The sequence below is a fragment of the Macrotis lagotis genome, chromosome 2 (genome assembly GCF_037893015.1).
Source record: "Macrotis lagotis isolate mMagLag1 chromosome 2, bilby.v1.9.chrom.fasta, whole genome shotgun sequence".
Taxonomy (NCBI): Eukaryota; Metazoa; Chordata; class Mammalia; order Peramelemorphia; family Peramelidae; genus Macrotis; species Macrotis lagotis.
The window spans coordinates 169,582,521-169,606,308 of record NC_133659.1 but is presented as its reverse complement, the minus strand read 5'-3'; the positions used below and the strand labels follow the sequence as shown (position 1 = coordinate 169,606,308).

Genomic DNA, 23,788 nt, shown 5'->3' with positions numbered 1-23,788 from the left:
CCTGGAGGGATTTGCATGAACTAATGCTGAGCAAGATGAGCAGAACCTGAAAAACATTGTATACCATAATAGCAACATGGGGGTGAATGATCCATCTTAATGGACTCGTTCATTTCAGAAGTACAACAATCAGGGACAATTTGGGGACCTGCAATGGAGAATACCATCTGTAACAGAAAAAGAATTGTGGAGTTTGAACAAAGACCAAGACTATTATCTTTAATTTAAAAAATTATCTTATTATGTAATTTTGTTTTCTCTTATATTTTATTTTATTTTTTTACCTTAAGGGTATGATCTTTCTCATAACACATTTAATTTAGATCAATGTATAGCATGGAAACAATGTAAAGACTAAAAGACTGCCTTCTGGGGGGGGTGGGGGTAGGGAAGTGAGATTGGGGGAAATAGTAAAATTCAAAAATAAATAAGTAAATTAAAAAAATATATCTAGCTGACCTGTAACTAACCCTGAAAGATATAATAATATCTCCCCCTAGGCAATTCAGAGGTGGAACGAAGCAAAGAAGGTATAGTAAGCAATAAAGAAAGCAGGAAAAGGATCTAAATAGTGAGGTCCCAGAGACCAGAGGAAGATAGAATTTCAAAAAGAAAAAGAATGTCATAAGAGAAAAAAGCTGCAGAGTAGACAAGGAGAATGATTGAAAAACAGACGTGGATTTGATAATTAGGTGACTGGTTACCTTTAAAAATAATTCCTGGAAAAAATATTATTTTAGGCTGTTAAAAGAGCTTAAAAGTGATGTACCAAACTTCTTATGTTTTAAATATTTTTAATGCTATCATTTAGGATTCTTTTTAACATCAACATAATTTCCTCCAGTATTCTTTCACCTCTCCCTCCCCAAGAGTTATCCTATGGTAGATAATGTTTTTTTTAATCCCTTTAAAATTTTTAAATTTTTTTTCATTATAGATTTTATTTATTTTGAGTTTTACAATTTTCCCCCATCTTACTTCCCTCCTCCCCACCCCCCCACCAAGGAAGGCAATTTGCCAATCTTTACATTGTTTCCATGGTATACATTGATCCAAATTGAGTGTGATGATAGAGAAATCATATCCTTAAGGAAGAAACATAAAGTTAAAGAGATAGCAAGATCAGACAATAAGATATCAGTTTTTTTTTCCCTAAATTAAAGGTAATAGTCCTTGGTCTTTGTTCAAACTCCACATTTGTTTCTCTGGTTACAGATGGTATTCTCCATTGCAGAGAACCCCAAATTGTCCCTGATTGTTGCACTGATGGAATGAGTGAGTTCATCAAGGTTGATTATTGCCCCCATGTTGCTGTTAGGGTGTACAGTGTTTTTCTGGTTCTACTCATCTCAGTCAGCATCAGTTCATGCAAATCCCTCAGGCTTCCCTGAATTCCCATCCCTCCTGGTTTCTAATAGAACAATAGTGTTCCAAGACATACATATGCCACAGTTTTCTAAGTCATTCCCCAATTGAAGGAAATTTACTTAATTTGCAATTCTTTGCCACCACAAACAGGGCTGCTATGAATATTTTTATACAAGTTCATATAGTATTTTTATTCTAACAAAAAAACAAGTAAAAAATCAGCATAAGTAATCAATATATTGAAAAAGTCAAGTTAGTCAACTAGCATTTATTAAGATCCTATTAAGTGCTATAGGCACTATGCTAAGTTTTGAGGATACAAAAAACAATACTCGTTCTCTGTTGGGAGCCAGGGTCACTAAGCTGTTTGACACAGTTGCAGCAAGAAGATTCAAGGCAGTCACATTGCCTGATGGAACAACATTTCCTTCTTCGATATATATAGGGATTTCATGCATACCAATATTTATAAGTTTATTATTGATTACAATATTTACTCACCCTAATACTGGAATGACTATAAAGGAAGGATTTCATAAAAATTCCTTGAATAAAACAGATTGTAAACTCTGTCTAAATATAACAGGACTGCCTCTCCCTGAGGCATACAAAAGGCTTCAACATTATGAAATCTCTGGAAAACCCAATACTGGGAATTCCAAGGAGATGCCAGAATATATACAGGGAAAACAGATACAAGATGGGTCAGATAGAATTCTAGGGAAATTAATAGTTTTTTTCCCCCCTTACCATACACAGGAATATATGAAAAAGATGGTGAGAAAATAGTACAGGTGACCGATATGTAAAGTCCAGCAGCCTTAGTTTCATCGGAAAGAATAAAAAATTCACAGAAACTGTGGCTTCTACCAACTAGGCCAGAAGGAAAAATTGGTTATTGTAAAAGTTAATGGATGGTTAGACAAGCATAAAGAGCCTCACTACAGATTGTTAGGGAAGTGTATCTAAAAACATTACATACACAAAAAATATAAAAAACTTTCCATTAAAAGAATTGCTTAATTAATAACTTCAAATGAATTAACAATTATACAATGTAGTAATAAATAAGGTAACAGACAGGTTAAGGTCATCATAGTCTGAGTAGGGATAAGAAATCAATTAACTATATGATTATTAAACTTGTAATCACATGATTAAAACTTGTAACCATATGAACTATATGATTGTTGATGAAAATTGTACACTTTTGTAACCAAGGAAATGATCTCAGCTTGCTTGCTTGAAACATACATGATTCTGAAACTATAAAAATAAATCCAAGCAGCTGACAGTCAGTCAACCTGCTCCTGCCTATAAGTACTTGTTGACTCAACTCATTTCGCCGACTCTATCCCTCCTGTCAGGTTCCAAGAACCCCATGGAGGCTGGACCCCCACAGTTCTCGAAAAACTCAATCTAATAGGTGAGACAATATACAAACTACTCACAAATAAGATATGTATATTCTGACAATGTGGACTTCTTACCTCTGCAAATGATACAGTAGGGGTGTTTTGCTTTTTTTTTAACTTTTGAATCATGCTTCTTTTTTTTTTTTTACATTTTTTTTTGCAAGGCAGTGGGGTTGACTTGCCCAAGGTCACACAGCTGGGTAATTATTATGCATCTGAGCTCACATTTGAACTCAGGTCCTCCTGACTGCAGGGCCTGTGCTCTACCAACTGTACCATCTAGCTGCGCTGCTGGAGCATAATTTCAATAGATGTGAGTGAGCAAAAACTAGAATGTAGCAATGCTTTCACAGAGTAACTCAAGATAATTTATAGAAAAATAAATCAAACCAAAAAATGCAGAAGTCAAATTTAAGTTAATTAAGTGTATCACTTCCCCTGAGATACTTCTTTGTTGTTTTATAGTTATGTGATTCTTTGTGACTCCCTTGGAGTTTGCTTGGCAAAGATACTGTATTGTTTTGACATTACTGTAGTGTTTTGACATTTCTGTAGTGGATTAAGGTGGAGACTAAGTGACTTGAGCAGGGTCACCCAGGTACTTAGTGAATGGAATCACATTTGAACACAGGTCTTCCTGATTCCACACCCCAGTGTTCTATCCTAGCTGTCCCATATTTCTGATATGCTACCACCCTTGTTCACAACTAGTTTACATTAGTAACTGATTGAACAGAGAAGTCTAGTACTGGTTCTCAGCTACTTAACAAATTTCGATTGTATGATTTAATATATTAGAACTTTTGTAATTACACAAATTGAGGGTTGAGGTAAAAAGCAAATATGATAGAAAGTCACTGAAGCCATAGCTCAGAGGAAAAAGCATTAAATGTGCAATTAGACCTTAGTTTGAATCTTGGCTATGCTATTTACTACTTGTCTGACATGGACAAAACACATGATCTAATGTCCTTTTCAGCTTTTACATTATATGAGTCTAAAAAACAATTTAAGTCAAAAACACATTTCAAACTCAACTTAGGTCATGATTTATTTTAAATTACAAAATTTTTAAGATGATAAAGATCTGTAGTAGTGCACAAATATTAGACAACCAGTAATGATAGTAGAACTCAGAAGACAGGTTTTTTGCCCATTCATCCAAGTATAAACTGAATGAATTTTTCATACCTGAAAGAAAATAAGCCATAGGTGAAGAACAAATGGATAGAAGAGGACCTTACTAATAATATTCCATGTTCTCTCATTTTGAAAATAATTTTTAAAAAATAAATGAAAATCTGTCTTCTCTCTCCCCTACTTCTCCCTAATTTCATTGAGAAACAAAACCACAATTACAAATATCTAAACAAGACAAATTCCCACATGGGTCATATCTTCCCCTCTCCCCAGTTTCCAAAAGTGTCAATCTGTATCAGGAATGTATCACCTTTTAGGAGGTAGGTAGGATGTTTCAATTTAAGTCCTTAGGAATCCTAATTACTTTGATCAGAGACCCTAATCTTTGTTTGTCTTTATATTATCAGATACATTGTTCTGTTTCTGGTCACTTCATGATGCATCAGCTCATAGAACCTTTCTATGTTTCTCAGAAACTAGTCTCTTTCTGAAACTAGTATCATTTCTTACGACACAACAGTATTACATCACATTTATATACCACAATTTATTGTCATTCTCCAATTGATGTCATAATTTCCTATTTTCAATTCGTTGCTATTGTAAAAAGAACTACTATGTTTTTGCATATATGGGTCCTGTTCTTTTTTCTTTGATTCCTTTGGAGCAAAAATGTAGTGATATCATTATGTTAAAGGATATATACAATCTGGGTGGCTAGGTGACGCAGTGGATAGAGCACCGGCCCTGGAGTCAGGACTACCCGGGTTCAAATCCGGTCTCAGACACTTAATAATTACCTAGCTGTGTGGCCTTGGGCAAGCCACTTAACCCCATTTGCCTTGCAAAAACCTAAAAAAGAAAAGGATATATACAATTTAATAATCTGGAGAGCATAGTAGGCTTGAACCAATTCAGTTTCACTAGCAGTGCATTAATGTCTCCACAGTCCTCTTAGAATTTACTTTCTTCTTTTGTCAACTTTGATAATCAGATTGGTGTAAGAGAAACTTGAAAGTGGTTTTAATTTTCATTTCTCTAATTTAGCATATTTTTTAGATGACCATTGCTATCTTGAATTTCTGCTTTATACTGGTTTTGTTTGTGTGAAATCTTTTTAAATTTTATCAAAATTGTTCATTTTACCTTGTGACTGTTTACACCTCTTCTTTAGTCATAAATTCTTCCATATATAGATTGAATTGACAATTTTTTTCTTGCTTCTCTTAGTCTATGATGCTATCCTTTATGTCTAAAGCACATATCTATTTGGAGCCTATCTTGCCATATTGTATGAATGATCTATGCCTAATTTCTAGCAGACTACTTCTAAACAGTTTTTGTTGAATAGTAAATTCTTTGGGATTATGAAACACTAAATTGCTATGCTGGTTTGCTTCTTGTTATATTGATTAACCTTTTTGTTTCTTAAATAGTAATAAATTATTTTGACAACTATTACTTTGTAGTATGGTTTGAAATCTGGAATTGCTAGGAAATACTTTTTCATATTTTCACTTTTTCCACTATTTCCTTTGAGATTCTTGACCAAAAAGTCTTCTAGGTGTAATTAACGTGTTATTTTTTTTTTTAGGTTTTTGCAAGGGAATGGGGTTAAGTGGCTTGCCCAAGGTCACACAGCTAGGTAATTATTAAGTGTCTGAGGCCTCATTTGAACCCGGGTACTCCTGACTCCAGGGCCGGTGCTCTATCCCCTGTGCCACCTCGCCATCCCTAATGTGTTATTTCTCTAATTGTTGTAGCTCTCTAAACTAATGGTATGACACTGAATAAGTAAATTTAGGTAGTATAATTTTTATTATATTGGTTTCTCATGAATCATGAATATTTCTACAATTATTTAGGTCTATATTTGTGTAAAGCATTTTCTTTTTTCTTTTATTAATTTTTTCTTTGTATTTACTTTTCAAATTATATGTACAGATAATGTTCTTTTTTAGGTTTTTGCAAGGCAAATGGGGTTAAGTGGCTTGCCCAAGGCCACACAGCTAGGTAATTATTAAGTGTCTGAGACCGGATTTGAATCCAGGTACTTCTGACTCCAGGGCCGGTGATTTATCCACTGTGCCACCTAGCAACCCCCCTTTTTTTTTTTATTAAAGATTTTCTTTATTTTGAGTTTTACAATTTTTACCCTAATCTTATTTCCCTCTCCCACCCCCCACAGAAGGCAATTTATCAGTCTTTACATTGTTTCCATGGTATACATTGATTCAAATTGAGTGTGATGAGAGAGAAATCATATCCTTAAAGAAGAAACATAAAGTATAAGAGATAGCAAGATCAGACAATAAGATATCAGGTTTTTTTCCTAAATTTAAGGTAATAGTCCTTGGTCTATGTTCAAACTCCACAGTTGTTTCTCTGGATACAGATGGTATTCTCCTTCGCTCCAAATTGTCCCTGATTGTTGCATTGATGGAATGAGTTCATCAAGGTTGAGCATTGCCTCCATGTTGTTGTTAGGGTATACAGTGTTTTTCTGGTTCTGCTCATCTCACTCAGCCTCAGTTCGTGCAAATCCCTCAGGCTTCCCTGAATTTCCATCCCTCCTGGTTTCTAACAGAACAATAATGTTCCGTGGCATACATACATATATATATATATATATATATATATATATATATGTATGTATGATAGGTTTTTGCATGGCAAATGGGGTTAAGTGGCTTGCCCAAGGCCACACAGCTAGGTAATTTTTAAGTATCTGAGACCAGATTGGAACCCAGGTACTTGTGCTTTATCCACTGTGAAACCTAGCCACCCCCATATAAACACATTTTTATTGCCCTTTGGGTGTAGTTCCAAATTTCTCTCCAGAAAGGTTGGATGAGTTCACAGCTCCACCAACAGTGTAATAGTGTCCCAGATTTCCCGCAACCCTTCCAACATTGATCATTGCCCTTTCTGCTCATATTGGTCAGTCTGAGAGGTGTGAGGTGGTACCTCAGAGAAATTTCAATTTGCATTTCTCTAATAAGTAATGATTTAGGGCAATTTTTCATATGACTATGGATTGCTTTAATCTCCTCATCTGTAAATTGTTTTTGCATATCCTTTGGCCATTTGTCAAATGGGGAATGGCTTTTTGTTTAAAATATGACTCAGTTCTCCATATATTTTAGAAATGAGTCCTTTGTCAGAAATATTAGTTGTAAAGATTGTTTCCCAGTTTACTACATTTCTTTTGATTTTGGTTACAGTGGTTTTGTCCATGCAAAAGTTTTTTAATTTAATGTAATCGAAATCATCTAGTTTATTTTTAGTGATGTTCTCCATCTCTTCCTTAGTCATAAACTACTTCCCTTTCCATAGATCTGACAGGTAAACTAGTCCTTAATCTTCTAATTTGCTTATAGTATTTTTTTTATGTCTAAATCTTGTATCTATTTGGATCTTATCTTGGCATAGGGTATAAGGTGTTGGTCTAATCTGAGTTTCTTCCATACTAACTTCCAATTTTTCCAGAAGCTTTTTATCAGAGTTTTTATCCTGTAGCTGGTTTATCAAACAGCAGATTACTATAATCGTTTCCTGCTATTGCACCTAGTCTATTCCATTGATCCACCACTCTATTTCTTAGCCAATACCAGACAGTTTTGATGACTGATGCTGTATAGTATAATTTTAGATTGGGTAGGGCTAAGCCCCCTTCTTTTGCACTTTTTTTCATTAAATCCCTGGAAATTTTTGACTTTTTGTATCTCCATACGAATTTACTTATAACTTTTTCTAACTCATTAAAGTAAGTTTTTTGGAATTTTGATTGGTATGGCGTTAAACAGGTAGTTTAGTTTTGGTAGAATTGTCATTTTCATTATATTAGCTCGACCTATCCATGATCAGTTGATGTTTGCCCAGTCTGATTTAGTTTGTGTGAGAAGCGTTTTATAATTGTTTTTAAAGTTTCTATGTTTGCCTTGGCAAACAGAATCCCAGGTATTTTATATTGTCTGAGGTTACTATGAATGGGATTTCTCTTTCTAGTTCTTCCTGCTGCATCTTGCTAGTCATATATGGACAAGTTGAGGATTTATGAGGGTTAATTTTATATCCTGCAGCTTTGCTAATATTGCTAATTTTTTCCAGCAGTTTTTTGGATGATTTCTTGGGATTCTCTAGGTTACCATCATGTCATCTGCAAAGAATGAGGGTTAAATTTCTTCCTTTCCAATTCTAATTCCTTCAATTTATTTTTCTTCAGTAATTGCCGAAGCTAACATTTCTAATATGATACTGAATAGTAGTGGTGATAATGGGCACCCTTGTTTCACCTTGATCTTACTGGGAATGCCTCTAGCCTCTCCCCATTGAATATAATCCTTGTTGATAGTTTCATATAGATACTGCTAATTATTCTAAGGAACAGTCCATTCATTCCTACACTCTCTAGTGTTTTTAGTAGGAATGGGTGCTGTATTTTGTCAAAAAGCTTTTTCAGCATCTATTGATATGATCATATAATTTCTGATAGGTTTGCTATTGATTACACTAACAGTTTTCCTAATATTGAACCAACCCTGCATTCCTGGAATGAATCCTACTTGGTCAAAATGTATAATCCTAGTGATAACTTTTTCTAATTGTTTTGCTATGATTTTAAGATTTTTGCATCTATATTCATCAGGGAGATAGGTCTATAATTTTCTTTCTCTGTTTTAACTCTTCCTAGTTTAGGTTTCAGTACCATATTGGTTTCATAGAAAAAGTTAAGCAGAGTTCCAACTTCACCTATTTTTGCAAAGAGTTCATATAGAATTGGAACCAAATGTTCCTCAAATGTTTGGTAGAATTCACTTGTGAATGCATCAGGCCCTGGAGATTTTTTTCTTAGGGAATTCAATGATGGCTTGTTGAATTCCTTTTTCTGAGATAGGGTTGTTTAAGTATTTAATCTCCTCTTCATTTAACCTGGGCAACTTATATTTTTGTAAACATTCATCCATTTCACTTAGATTGTCAAATTTATTGGCATAGAGTTGGGCAAAATAATTCTTAATTATTACTTTAATTTCCTCCTCATTGGTGGTGAGTTCACTGTTTTCATTTATGACAGTAGCAATTTGGTTTTCTTCTTTCTTTGTAAAGCATTTTCTGAGTTGTATTCTTAGTTCCTTTATGTGTCTTAGTAAGTAAACTCAGAAGTATTTTATATTTTTTGTCTAATGTTCCCCATTCTTACAATAGCCCAATTGTGTTTACCTCAGGGTCAAATAGCATTGTTCTTTTCCTGTCCCTTTGAAATGAACACAAAATTTTGTTTTCTGAAGTTTTAGCTACAATTTCCTAAATATCTCGGTAACATTTGCTCCCAAAGAAAATTTAGTTCCTAATTTTTCTAATTCTTTAAATGGCATTCTTTCTTAGCATTACATTCACTTGCTTCCTCCCTTTTTCTGTAAAACTTTTTATTATTTATCTCTAAAACAATTTTGAGATAAATATCACATGCCTGATACTACTTACAGTCCAAGATTTACATTAAAATTCCTAGAAGAGCATAGCCTTGAAATAACAAAATGTAAATTATATTGTCTGGTATCCTATAATAGAATAGCAAATACCTATTACTGAATGAGCAGGCACCAGAAACAAAGCAAAAGCCGGCCAGTTGTATAATTGTTTGCTTATAACCCAAGGAAAGAAATTAAGAATTGCACCACAATTCATTCTTTTCAATTAATCAATCAACATTTATTAATTACCTAAAATGCCCGGGCACTGTGCTCAACACCAGGAAAAGTTCATTTATCCTCAGCATTAAACCCAATCTCATCTCCACCTCAGTTTTCCCTGAATTTATCCGTGGAGCTTTACTTTTTTCATTCGCTTTTGGAGCGAGCACTGCTGTCCATCTCCCTGACAAATATTTTTCTCTCTTCTCCCCTCTTTCTCTGTATTTTCCTCCCTGAAATAACTCTTGACCTTTGCTCTAACTCCTCTGGTCTTTCTTTACGAAACAATTCCGGCTTCGCCAAAAAATTTGCGGAAGTCAGAAATTGAGTTGGAGGTCCCCCAATGGCCACGCTGCTGCCCTGTGCCCCTCACAAACCTTACCCTGTGCATTTGGCGCTCCGCGTTTTCTCCTGGGCTGTCTTGCAAAGGGCCCGGCGGCGGCGCCACCCCCCCCCCCCCCCCCCCCCGCCCGGTCCCGGAGCCTCAGGGCTCGGTGACGCCATCACGCCCCCCCCCCCGCGCCCCCCCCCTCGCCCGGTCCCGGAGCCTCAGGGCTCGGTGACGCCATCACGCCCCCCCCCCCCCGCCGCCCCCCCCTCGCCCGGTCCCGGAGCCTCAGGGCGCCGTGACGCCATCACGCCCCCCCCCCCGCGCCCCCCCCCCGCCCGGTCCCGGAGCCTCAGGGCGCCGTGACGCCATCACGCCCCCCCCGCGCCCCCCCCCCGCCCGGTCCCGGAGCCTCGGGGCGCCGTGACGCCATCACGCCGGCCCCGCGGCCCCGCCCCCTGCAGTGCCCGGACTCGCTCTGGATCGGCCGGTTTCCCTCCAGCCCGGAATGTGAGGCCTCCGCCCGGGCCCGGCCCTCTCCCTCCCCCTCCCTCCCCCGGCAGCGGCCGCCTGGTCCCCCGGGGCCGCCCTCGCCCTCCCGCTGTGGGCCGAGTCCTCCCGCGTGACTGCCGCCGCCCAGCCGAGTCCTCCGGGGCCAGGGGAGGAGCTCGGCACGGAGGGAGGCGGGGGCCGGCGGCGGCGGCGGAGGCGGCGGCCCAGGCAGCGGCCCAGGCAGCGGCGGCCCCCGGAGGAGCCGGAGCCGGAGCGGCCGCAGGCGCAGCCCGGGCCTTGGGCGCGGCGGGAGCGGGAGCAGCAGCGGGAGCGGCGGCCGCCGGGGGAGGAGGGCGAGCAGGAGGAGGGAAGGAAGATGGCGGCGGTGGAGCTGGAGTGGGTCCCGGAGACGCTCTACAACACCGCCATCTCGGCCGTGGTGGACAACTACAGCCGCTCCCGCCGCGACATCCGCTCCCTGCCCGAGAACATCCAGTTCGACGTGTACTACAAGGTCAGTGCGGCCCCTCGGCCCCGCGCCCGCGGCCCCTCCCCCTCCGCGGCGGGCCCTGTGCCCCGGCCCGGCCCCGGCCCCGGCCCCGGCCCCGGCCCCAGCCCCGGCCCCGGCTCCGGCTCCTCCGGGCCCGGGCGCCATCCGCCTCCCCCGCCGGCCCGAGGGGGCTCGGCTGCTTGGCGCGCCTTCAGCCCCGAAGCGCCCCCTTTGGGCCCACGCGCCGTTTAGGAGGGGCATCCACTGGTGGGCCGGGAGGGAAGGGGTCCCCCGGAGGCTGCTCTCCCGCCCCAAACCGTTTTTGCCGTCGGGTTTAAGGCCAAGTGTCCCAAGGCCAGGACGCCTTTGCCCAGCGTTCTGGAGAGACTGCGGATTGCCAGCCAGTGGTCCTGTTCTTGCCCCAAAACTTAACTGTGACCCCTGGAGTTATTCATCATCTCTTTCTTACTGGGATCATTTAAAACCTATACTTTCCAGTGCAGGCAAATAAATATAATTTCTTTCATTGACTTTTTTTCCCTCTTCTGTGGTATTTAACCATACATAATTTGTAGGAAAATGTTATTTTGTTTCTTATTTTTTTTTCACTCCTGTAATCTTAATTTCTCATTTTTCTAAACCAACCTACTCCCTCACTGATTGATTAAAGAAAAAAGTTAGGATGGGGGGGATGCGACGGGGTAAGTTGGGAAGTGGGGTACTCTTTTTTACCCTCATAATGTTCTCCATTAACTAGCAACTGACTTAACACATTCTGCTAAATGTAGTCGCTTTCTGCCACAGGTAAAGATGAGTTTTTCCAAATATTTGACAGCTGCATTTTGGTTCTACGTAATAGCACTTACTAATCGTATAATACTAAAGAAGTTTAGGATAGTTAACTCCATATTATTGCATTGGCTAACTAAATCTGTATTTTTAACTGAATATTTCTCTCGATCATTTTATTTACCCTTGTCACCTTTTAAAAATAACTTTTTTATTGTCCTCCAAGGGAGGGGGAGAGATTGATTGTGTGTCATTGGAAGTCTCTAAAAATATTTGGTTGTATACTGTCAGACTTCACTGATAATTAAAACTATTTGCTGCTGAAAAAATGTTGTTTATTCATGTAGTTTAAACAACTCAGTTCATGAATAGATATATTAAATTTTAAGTCAGTATTGTGAGATAGTAAATTTTCTTAAGAGGAATATCACTAACTTTTGATCATCTCTTAATACTTCTCTGGTTTTCATTCACATTTGGTATACCTATGGACTGGAGAGATCTGAGACCTTTTATCTACAGCCTTTGAGATTATATTAGGAATAGGGACTGGACCTGTGTTTTCTTGGTGGAGGGGCTCCCAATAAATTAGAGGTCACTTTAGTTGCATGTACAAAATCACTGGGTTTGTCACGTATTTAATTTGAAAAAAGTCCTAAGGGATAGTTCTTCCTATTTTAGATTTCTTCCTACTTTTCTCTCTAACTTTTAAAGCATTTAGGGACTTGGGAATTGTACCCAGTTCAGTTAACAACCTCATTCATTAGTATTTATTGTATTTGGTCATTTTCTGGTTATCTTTTCAGATAGTATTTGTGGAATCAATTTAATGATCTTTGAGTAAAATTTAATGTGATTGTTTATTTGTATTGTTGATTTCACATCTGTTTACTTTCTTGATATAGCCCACATCCGTAATTATTGATGGCCTGTTAGGATCAGGTTTTAAACAAGTTAAGATACGCAGATTGACTGTAAAAAAACCAAGATTGTACAAGTCTTAAGTACTAATGTCCATCTTGAGTTTTAACAAAAAAACATTTATTAAAAATGGCATGTCATTTAATTCTGTTTTGTAGTTATGGTTTTCAGTGCTCTCTACCTGACAAAGACATCTCTTGTGAAATTAATGTATTTAAAGTTTCTTTAGTAGGAGATTGAAATGAGGAGGAGAAAAAAGTAAGGAACGTTGTATAGTAAAACCTTACTTTATCAATACAATATCAATACTGTATAATATTTTCTTTTCTTTTCTTTTTTTTTTTTTGGCAGGGCAAATGGGGTTAAGTGGCTTGCCCAAGGCCATACAGCTAGGTAATTACTAAGTGTCTGAGGTCGGATTTGAACTCAGGTACTTCAGACTCCAGGGCTGATGCTCTATTCATTGCGCCACCTAGCTGCCCTTATAATGATATTTTCTATTGAAGTATAATACTCATGTACATATATAAAGAGTTTGACCCCTACAATTGCAAAACTTTCAGTTTTTAAATTTAAAAAAAAATTCTTTTATGCTTCAGTCATTCCTGAAGGCTCCCTTCCTTCTAATAAACAGTTAAGCTATATTCCTTTACTGCAGTTCCCTACCTTTCTGCTGAGAAATGTTTTAACTGTTCTTTCAACACCAAGATTGGACATTAAGTTGTCTTTTATAGTTGTATATATATTCCTCTCTTGTTTTTGCTTACTTCATTCATACTTAATGACTTTGGTTATTTATGAGACTTTTTTTGGGTGTCAGTACCTTTAAACAGTTCAATAATTTTTTCTCAATTATAACATTTACCAAATTACAACTCTTGTTGTTGGTAGTCATTTAGAAACAGCCTGGTCAGTTGAGCAAGGTTAAGAATTTTTGTTCAACATTTGAAGATATTTTCATGTTCATAGTGTGGATATTTCTTTGACAATACCAACCATACACTATTTAGGTGTATAGTTTTAAACATGAAAGAGACTTATGTATTATATAATCTTACCTCCCCTTGTTTTACAGATAAATTAACAAGAGACCCAGAAAGGGAAAATGATTGACTTTAAGGTAACTCAGGTAGTAAGTGGGAGAACCAGTATTCAAGCCTAGTTTCTCTTGATTCCCAAACATATATTGCACAAGTTTATTGACATAATTACATTTAAGATGACCGAATTTTGATATTTATGGGGATAGTTGATTGAATGGAGTGGATCTGAGCCTTGGAAGTATGATAATAGGAACTTAAAGTAGACCAGAGCTGAGAATAGGAATAAAGGAGGGAGCCTATAGCCTCTTTTCTTAGTAGACTTGTCCAGGAAATCTGTTTGTCACAGACATGGCAGCTATGGAAAGGCAGAGGAAAAACATCCTAGTAATTTTTGGAGGATGAATTGAAGGAGCTCTAAGAATAAGTCTTCTGTTGGTTAAAAAAGTAGTATTGATACTGGGGAAGTCTCCATATGGAAAAACCTTTAAGAGCAATAAAGGTCAAGGATGCAATAAAAATCCAAGGACATAAAGAGGAGCAAACTTAGATCTTACCAACTACAACAATTGCAAGACACTTAGAAATATATAGATAAAGCGTTTATTTAGGCACTTTTACTAGGCATTGTGTTAAGTTCTGGGAATGCAAATTACAAGCAAAGGAAACAGCAGCTTGAAAAACTTGGTGAAGGATAGGAAACTAAAAGTGAACCATATTGGACTGCTGGATTGTATAAACCCAGTAGGAAGGGAGGATAGCATGTCCCTTGAGCTATCTAAGCCCCAAATCCCTTAATTTCATATTGCTATTTCCATATTTTTTTCATGGATTTTACATTTATCATTTTGTGGCACTACATTTAGGTGAATAGAGCACGTTAGCTGCTGAAATAACGTAATTATCATTGTTTTCTCCAGATAGATCCTCTTTTCCTTTTCTCAGATCAGGTTGGAATAGGAACTTTTTTTTTTGATTACACAGGGTCATAATTATAAGCATAATATAGTGAGTCTTAGTTTTATAAGGTTGCTTGCCTTTTCACTGAATACCTCCATTTTTCTATAATGTTTTAGGAGACATCTGCTACTACTTCTTCCTTTTCCTTTTTCCCTCTAATTTTCAAGTGTATTAGGAAACTTGATGCTAAGCTTGTTCGAATTGGGTATGGAATAAGAATAGATTTTAAGTTAAAGGTTACTTTGTGATCTTTATTAATTTCTTAGGATTCTATTTTGCAGACTTGGTTAATATTAATGTCACTTCTCAGTGACCCTCTCTCTGCCCCACAACTCCCCTTAACAACTTCCTTATAACAATAAGTATAATCAAATGAAAAATATGAAAAAACTGACCCCCTGATCCAAATTGTGTATGCCTCATTGTGAACCTGTTGCTTGCCTACCTCTCTGCTAAGAAATGAGAGTCTTGCTTCAAATCATTTGTTTAACATAATTGGACTTTGTATTAATCAACAAACCTTTTTGTGCACAAAAAAATGCCTTATAAATTGTCATTTAAAAAGGAATTAAACTGTATGCCCTTTGACTCAGCCATACCATTGGGCAGCTAGGTGGTACAGAGGATATAGAACACTGGCTTTGGAGTCAGGAGGACAGGAGTTGGAATCTAGCCTCAGACACTTGCCAGGTACTAGCTGTGTGACCTTGGACAAGTCACTTAACCTTGATTGCCTCACATCCAAGGCCATCTCCAGTTATCCTGATTCATATCTGACCACGTGACTCTGGACAAGAAAGTGAGGCTACTTACTTATAGCACAGCACCCCCTCACTCAAATTCAATGCATGTGCCTATCATGGTATCACCTCCCTGATATCATGATTTTCTTTGAGAATGAAAGGCAAGCATCATCATAAGAAAAAAATTGAAAAATAAGGTGATGGTTATCAATTGGAGAATGGCTCAACAAGTTAGGGGAATATGAATGAACTGGAATGCTATTGGCCTGTTAAAAGAGGATGAATTAAGAGAAATCTGGGAAGACTTGTATTAATTGATGTGGAATGAAGTAAACAGAACCAAGAGAAAAGTATATACCACTCAGAAATACATTGTAAACATAATCAACTCTGAAAGACTTAGGAACTCTAGTTGATACAATGACTAACCACAATTCTAAAGGACTCTTTTGACAAAACATATATATCTCCAGATAGAGAAGTGAAGGACTCAGCATTGATTAAAGCATCTTTTCTTTCTTTTTTCTTGTCCCTTTTCTTTGTATTTTTTCTTTCTTAATGTGATTAATATGGTGAATTTGTGTTGCATGACTCTACATTTTTGTATTGGGTTTCATTTTTCTTGCCTTCTCAAAGAGTGAGGGAGGGGAGGAAAGAGATTTGGAACTGAAAATGAAATAATATTTGAAGTTTTTAAAAATGGTGATTAAAAGCCCATTTATTGGAGCAGTATTATTTATAATGTTAAGTTTCTTTCTTTTTTCTTTTTTTTGCAAGGCAAATGGGGTTAACTGGCTTGCCCAAGGCCACACAGCTAGGTAATTATTAAGTGTCTGAAGCTGAATTTGAACCCAGGTACTCCTGACTCCAGGGCCAGTGCTCTATCCACTGAGACACCCAGCTGCCCCATAATGTTAAGTTTCATAAGGAAATTTTGTTATTTTTTTATTTAATATTCTCATTTTGTACAAATAATTTTTTTATACATTAATAAAATATTCTTGTTTAAGAGTAAACAAAATACCCCCTCCCCCCAAAATATAGACTTGCTTGAATGATAAAGGGGAGAGGAAAAAATTAAAATTAAAAAAATAGTAATAATTGTAGGTATGGCCAGGTGGCACAGTGGACGGAGCACCAGCCCTGAAGCCAGGAGCACCCAAGCCCATATCTGGCCCCGTACACCCAACAATCATCCAGCTGTGTAAAATGCAAGCCACCTCAACCCCACTGCCCTGCAAAAACCAAAAAAAAAAAAAAAAAAAAGACCCAAAATAAAATAAAATAGTAAAAAATAGTAGGGGCAGCTGGGTGGCGGACAGAGCACTGGCCTTGAGCCAGGAGCTCCCAGGTCCAAATCCAGCCTCAGACACCCAACGATCACTGTGCTATGTGGCTCCAGGCAGGCCACCCAGCCCCATTTGTCCTGCACCCCCCCAAAAAAAATAATAAGAAAAAAATCTGCTTCAGTCTGTGTTCCAACACCACCAACTCTGTCACGGGTGGATCACATTCTTTATGATAAGTTCATCACAAAAGTTACTTCCATATTTTTCCACTGTTGCCATTGCTGATCACCATTCATACTTCTCTAATACCATGAACTATATTTTCTCTCTCCTTTCACTCTGTCTCTGCTGTAGGATAGTTGAGTGGCACAGCAGACAGATCCCCACAGCAGACAGATCCCTGGCCCTGGGGTCAAGAGGCCCCTTACCCAGCATCCACCCTGGCCTGTGGTCCGGGACAGGCCATCCAATCCCAGCCCCTTGCAAGAAGTAAAAAAGAAAACGTGTTATATCTGACAACTCTCCCCCCATGGTCCATCCTTTCCTCCTTCATTCACATCCCCACCCCTTCCCCCTGCTCCCCCCTCCTTCTTACTCCAGATGTCTATACCCCATTGAGTATATATACTGTTTCCTCTCCTAGCCATCTCTGATGAGAGCAAAGGTTCCCTCATTCCCCCTTGCCTCCCCCCCTTCCATATCATTGCAATAGCTCATTGTAATAAAGAAAAATCTTATATGAAATATCTTGGCCTATTCCCCCTCTCCTTTTTCTTTCTCCCGTTACTTTTCTCTTTTTTCTATTGACTCCATTTTTACACCATATTTTATCTTCAAATTCAGCTTTCTCCTGTGCTTCATCTATAAAAGCTCCTTCTACCTGCTCTATTTACTGAGAAGGTTCATATGAGTATTATCAGTGTCATTTTTCTATGCAGGAATACATGCAGTTCATCATCATTAAGTCCCTCATATTTTCCCCTTCTCCTCCACTCTTTTTTTTTTTTATTTAGGTTTTTGCAAGGCAAATGGGGTTAAGTGGCTTGCCCAAGGCCACACAGCTAGGTAGTTATTAAGTTTCTGAGACTGGATTTGAACCCACATACTCCTGACTCCAGGGCCCGCTTTATGCACTGGGACACCTAGCCGCCCCTCTCCTCCATTCTCTATGCTTCACCTGAGTCCTGTATTTGAAGATCAAACCTTCTCTTCAGTTCTGGCCATTCCAACAGGACATTTGAAATTCCCCTGGTTCATTGAAAATCCATCTTTTTCCCTGGAAGAGGACATTCATTTTTTCTGGGTAGTTGATTCTCAGTTGCATTCTAAGCTCTTTTGCCTTCCAGAATGTTATATTCCAAGCCCTACGAGCTTTTAATGTAGTTAGTACTAAGTCCTGTGAGATCCTGATTGCTGCTCCCCAGTATTTGAATTGTGTCCTTCTGGCTGCTTGTAATATTTTCTCTTTGACTTGGGAGTTCTGGAACTTGGATATAATATTCCTTGGGATTGTTTTTTTTTGGCTCTCTTTCTCGGAGAGATCGGTGGATTCTCTTCATTTCTATTTTGCCCTTTGCTTCTAGGATATCAGGGCAATTTTCCTGTAGTAATTCTTTGAAAATGATGTCAAGGCTCTTTTCCTGATCATGACTTTCAGGTATTCCAATAATTTTTATATTATCATTCCTAAATCTGTTTTCCATATCAGTTGTTTTTTTCAATGAGATGTTTCACATTTTCTTCTAATTTTTCATTCTTTTGGTTTTGAAGTATTGAGTCCTGATTTCTTGTAAATTCATCAATCTCCCTGAGTTCTGTTCTTTGTCTGAAGGATTTGTTTTTCTCAGAGAGCTTTCTTATCTCTTTTTCCATCTGGCAAATTCTGCTTTAAAGCATTCATCTCCTCAATAACTTTTTGAATTGTTTTATCCATTTGACCTAAGCTGTTTTTTAACATTCTATTTTCCTCAGCATTTTTTTGGATCTCCTTGACTAAGCTGCTGACTTCATTTTCATGTTTTTCCTGCATCTCATTTCTTTGCCCAGTTTTTCTTCTGACTCCCTCATTTGCTTTTCAAAGTCTTTTTTGAGCTCTGTCATAGCCTGAGCCCAATTTCTGCTTTTTTTGGAATCTTTAGATGCAGGAACTTGTGTTTCCTCATCTTCAGACTGAGTATTTTGATCCTTCTTGGGCTCATTTGCAAAATATTTCTCAATAGTCTTCCTTTTGTTTCTCTGCTTGCTCATTTTCCCAGCCTGGGCCTGGTTTTGGGGTGATTCCTGAGCTTTTGGGGGCACTCCCACAAGGGTCTCAGTGTGTGAGGCTCTGTCCTCCCTCCTGGTCTGTGAATGACAATAAGCGCCCCCCTCTGCCACGGGGCTGAGGTGGGGGTTGCTGCTGTTGTATGGGGGGGCCTAGACTTCGATCAGGATCTGAATGTGGTCAGAGCCCCAGAGTCCTGTTCCAGGGGCAGAGGACAGAGCTCTGCAGTCTCTCTCTCTTCACCCCCCTCCCCAGGTTCAGTGGGCTCATGCCCTGGGGGCTCCTGCCTAGGGCTCTGCCTGATTCTGGTTCCTGGATCTGGGCTGCTTGCTATGTGCCCTGAGGGCTGGGCTTCACATGCTCACTCTAGCAGAGGTCCCCCGCTGTTCCCCCCATTTTGTGCCCGGTGCTCCCTGGGGCATAGCTCAGGAAACTCCCCCCGCTGCTGCTCCCAGCACCCTGGGGCTGTGTCTGGGAGGCTGAAGTTCTTTTGCTCTGGTGGGCCACCCCTCTGGCAGGCCGCTCCTCCAACCCCGGTGAGTAGAGCCTTTCTGCTCTTTTCCAGATTACCTTGAGTAGGAGAACTGCCTCCCTGGATCCCTCTGTGGGTTCTGTCTCTTGAAAATTTACTTAGAGCCTTTAGTTTGTAAGTTTTATGAGAGAGCGCGTAAGAGATGATCCTCTCTTGTGGCCATTGTTGCTCTGCCCCCACCATCTTGGCTCCACCCCCTTAAGGAAATTTTGGCAATAGGAGTCTTAAGCCCTGAGGGAGAGTCCAATCTCTATTGTTTAAGAATATAGGGTGAAGGTTAATGGTGATGAAGAGATTGTGGAGCATAGCAACTGTTTTTGTCAAATAGTAAAAAGAGCGCTCATCTAGTTGTTTTATTCTGGTTACTATTTAGAAACTATATGATCTTGGGAAAGTTATAATCTGTTAAATGATCTATCTTTCTTAAATCATTAAGGATCAAATGAGGTGGTTTCCAAGTCCTGAAGAGTCTGCTTTAACTATACCTCTCCCACCTGTCTTATTGCTATCCAATCTGTTATTCCCTTTAGGAATAGCTTCCTTAACTGCTCTTCTAATTCATCTATATACCAGATTAGGTAGAGTTAATCACGTGACTTAAAATTAGCAATGATTGCCTCTAGTTCATTTAGACCTAGTATTTGCGACCTTTCAAAGTCTGGCACTACTAAATTTTCCAGACTTTGATCATATTTCTATGTTATGGTCAAACTGATCCATACTCTGCCATCCCTTCCACCTCTTTGCCCATGATCCAGTCCTTTTTTTCCCCCTATTGAATTTTTATCCATTCTTTGAAAGGCAATTCAAATGCCACCTCCATACAGCTTTCCTGGACATTCCTTTTGCCAAATTGGTTATGACTTAATTTTGGATTTTATGTTGTACTTTGTTTTACAATTCCCTAATATAGTTAGGTTATTTTTGTTATCTGTGTTTGAATCTTAAACATTTTAAAATGATTATTCTTGTAAAAACAATCATTATTTTAAAAAAAGAGCAATTTTAATCATTTCACTTCCATTTTCTTCCCACTCCCCTTCCCAGTATAACAAAGATTAAAAAAAAAGTTTAACATAATCAAACCACCAACTTCTAAGCCATTTCTTTGCTACTGCAAAAAATGTAACTGAATATTCGGCATTAAGATATATGCCCAGTAGTGGCATTTCTGATTCAAAGGTTATTTATATCTTAGTGACTTTTAAAGTATAAATCCACATTGTTTTCCAGAAAAAATGAGAACCATTTCACAGCTCCATCAAACAGTGCACTAGGTATCCCTTCCACATTTACTCTTTTTTATCTTTGCTAATCTGATAGGAATGAGACAAATCTGTATGATTTTACCATCCCATTACTCTCTTAAGCTCTCTGAGGTCAGGGGCCATGTCTTCTTGATCAGCTAGCAAGATGACCCAGTAGGTGCTTAATAAGTTTCTGTTTATCCTTAAGTGAATACATGAATGAAGTATGTCTTATATCATATTGATTCAAATATAAGCTGTGTGTCATAGATGGTATAAAAATCACTCCCAAATACCTTATAAAATAAATATAAATAAACATAAATAAATAATAAATAAATAAAAAATGAAAATAAATAAATAAAATAAATAAATGAAAATAAATAAATATAGATATAAATAAATATAAATATAAAGTAAAATAAATTATTGCAAAAATTGACAAGTATCAAAGGATGGTAGATAAGTGAAAGTTTTTTAAAAATAAGAGAGAAATGGGCAGGCATGTTTGTAATAGTTGTGAAGGAGCCAGCAGATAGGAAGACATTGAAGACTGGTAAGAGAGTGAAGAGGAAATGCATGTAGAGGGATTGGCTTTGGCAAGAAAGGCTCCCTCTTCATGAGACACAGGTTTAAAGGAAGTGATAATTGGGGAAGACAAATAAGTGATTTGAGATGAGGGAACATTTATTGAATGACTTCTGGTATTTTCTGTGAAGAATGTAGAGATGACTCATCACATTCAACTTAGATCAATGTATAGCATGAAAACAATGGAAAGACTTACTGAATGCTTAGGGAATCGAGTTGGGGATTGTAAAATTCAAAATAAATAAATTTTTAAAAAAGAATGAAGAGATGAGAGGCTAAGGAAGGAGTACTGTGGGAATTTCAAGGGGCTTAGATCAGCTTTTGTAATGAGAGGGAAAGCGAATTAATTAGTCTAGTGTAAAAAAAAATGTAGCATAATTGGTTATGGAACCCAGTTAGCACAGTTTTGTGGGGGGTTTTTCAAGTTCTATTCAACAACATACACATAGTATGAAGATGACAAGTGGTAGGAGTAATCCAAAATTGAGTTATAGGGCATGATCAGTGATTAGCCAAATAGACAAGGGATTAGAATGTCATAAAATTGAACTTTTTGCTCATGGAATTGAGTTAGGGAAAGTCGAATTTGAATTAGTTATAGAGATGATGGCCTGAAAAAGAACTGAGGTAGGAGGATGGGACATTGTTTAAGGATTAGGCACCCACCTCCCTAGTATTTTAAAGGGAGTAAGAGAGTATGTTAGCAAGATGTAAGGCCTATTAGCCTTCCTGGGTCTGGGGGATCCTGGGGTATACCCAATGCTTCAATTACTTTATCAGGTCAATTTATATGGTTAATGTTCTTTTTTCTTCATTTTCATACTTTTTGTGGCCACATATTCAACCTTTAAATCCAGTGAACTAATTTTAGAACTTATACCAATGGCCTATGTTTGGGATGGGGTCAAGAATGTTGGTTCATCAGAATGAATAAATTGCTATTACTGGAGGGAGAAGTCATTATTTCTTCTATGGATTGTGACCTCATGCCATTATTTTCAGGTGTAAAGTTCAATTTTATATTTTAGTGTTACCGTACAGAGACAAGTAGACTTGTACTCTCTTGTTTTCAGCTAAAGTTGAACAAAACTGGAACATGCCCCATTGGGACTGTGGGATAGAACAAGACCTTTTAAGGGTATTAGAGTGAAGCAATGGGCATTTTTTCAGTACTACTCTTTAAAAAAATTTTTTTAATTTATTTAAGGCAATGGGATTAAGTGACTTGTCCAAAGTCAGACCAGTAGGCAATTATTAAGTATCTGAGGTTGGATTTGAATTCGGGACCTCCTGACTCCAGGGTGCTCTATTCACTAGCCATTTAGCTGCCCCCAGTACTACTCTTTTTGTTTTTAAAGGTTTTTTGCAAGTCAAGGAGGTTAAGTGGCTTGTCCAAGGCCACACGGCTAGGTAATTATTACTGTCTAGGTAATTATTAAATGTCTGAGGCCACCTAGCCGCCCCCTACTACTCTTCTTAAAACTAATGTTTTTAATTTTATTTTAATTTTGTTTTTATGCCACCTTTATATTTCCCTCTGATATAGAGGCAGTCTTCTCTTTAACAGTGAAAAAGAAAAAAACAAGCATTTTAGAAAAGCTAAATAACATAGCCACAAGTCTGATGGCTTTTTGCAGTGTACTAGCATCTCCAGAGCTACAGAGCCACAAAGATAGGAGGAATGTACATTTTCCTTCTTTTCTGGATCTAAACTTGGTCCTCATGGCTTAAGCCATTTCAGTGTCATCATTTTTGTAGTCATTTTTGCCTCATTCTTACTTTAGTTTTTTACTTTTAAAATTTCTTATCATTGCTTATGGCATAGTAATATTATAACAATGTACTATAGTTTATTTAGTATCCAACTATCTACTCTTTAGTACTCTACTACCATAAAGAGTACTTTATAAATATTGATATATAATAGGAACCTTTCTTTGACAAATCTTTGTAGTATATACCTAGCAGTGGTATTTCAGTATCAAAAATCAAGAGCAAGGGCCTGCTAGGTGGATAAAGCACCGGCCTTGGAGTCAGGAGTACCTGGGTTCAAATCCAGTCTCAGACACTTAATAATTACCTAGCTGTTGTGTGGCCTTGGGCAAGCCACTTAACTCCATTTGCCTTGCAAAAACCTAAAAACCTAAAATAAAACCAAAAAAAAACCCAAGAGCATTTTGTCACCTTTCTCATAGAATTCACAATTGTTTTGTATCAACAAGGTGTTAATGTGATTGTCTTTATATACACTCCTACACGTTCACTTTTTTTTTTTTGCTGGGGAATTTTGGCCATGAGTCAGATGGAAAGGTCTTCTAGTTCTTAAGGTACAGCAGCAAAACAGATGGTAATGCATTTTTTTTAAAAATGTCATTTCCACTGGTAAAGGCAGGTCCATTTCTGTTAATGACCTATTTAGCAATGTCATGGACTTTGTTTTTGAGAATGCTAAACATATGTCCCTCACTAGTCCCATGCTCTTGA

The 23,788-nt window shown here is 38.3% G+C and overlaps 1 protein-coding gene across 1 annotated transcript in view; it reads left to right on the top strand.

Moving 5' to 3' along the window:
• The first annotated feature begins 10,740 nt into the window (after positions 1 to 10,740).
• APPBP2 (amyloid beta precursor protein binding protein 2) overlaps positions 10,741 to 23,788 on the top strand; it is a 65,470-nt gene continuing 52,422 nt past the window's right edge. Inside the window, exon 1 of the mRNA XM_074223540.1 lies at positions 10,741 to 10,953. Coding sequence (XP_074079641.1) covers positions 10,816 to 10,953 — 138 coding nt within the window. The 5' untranslated portion in view covers positions 10,741 to 10,815. The remainder of the gene's footprint in view (positions 10,954 to 23,788) is intronic.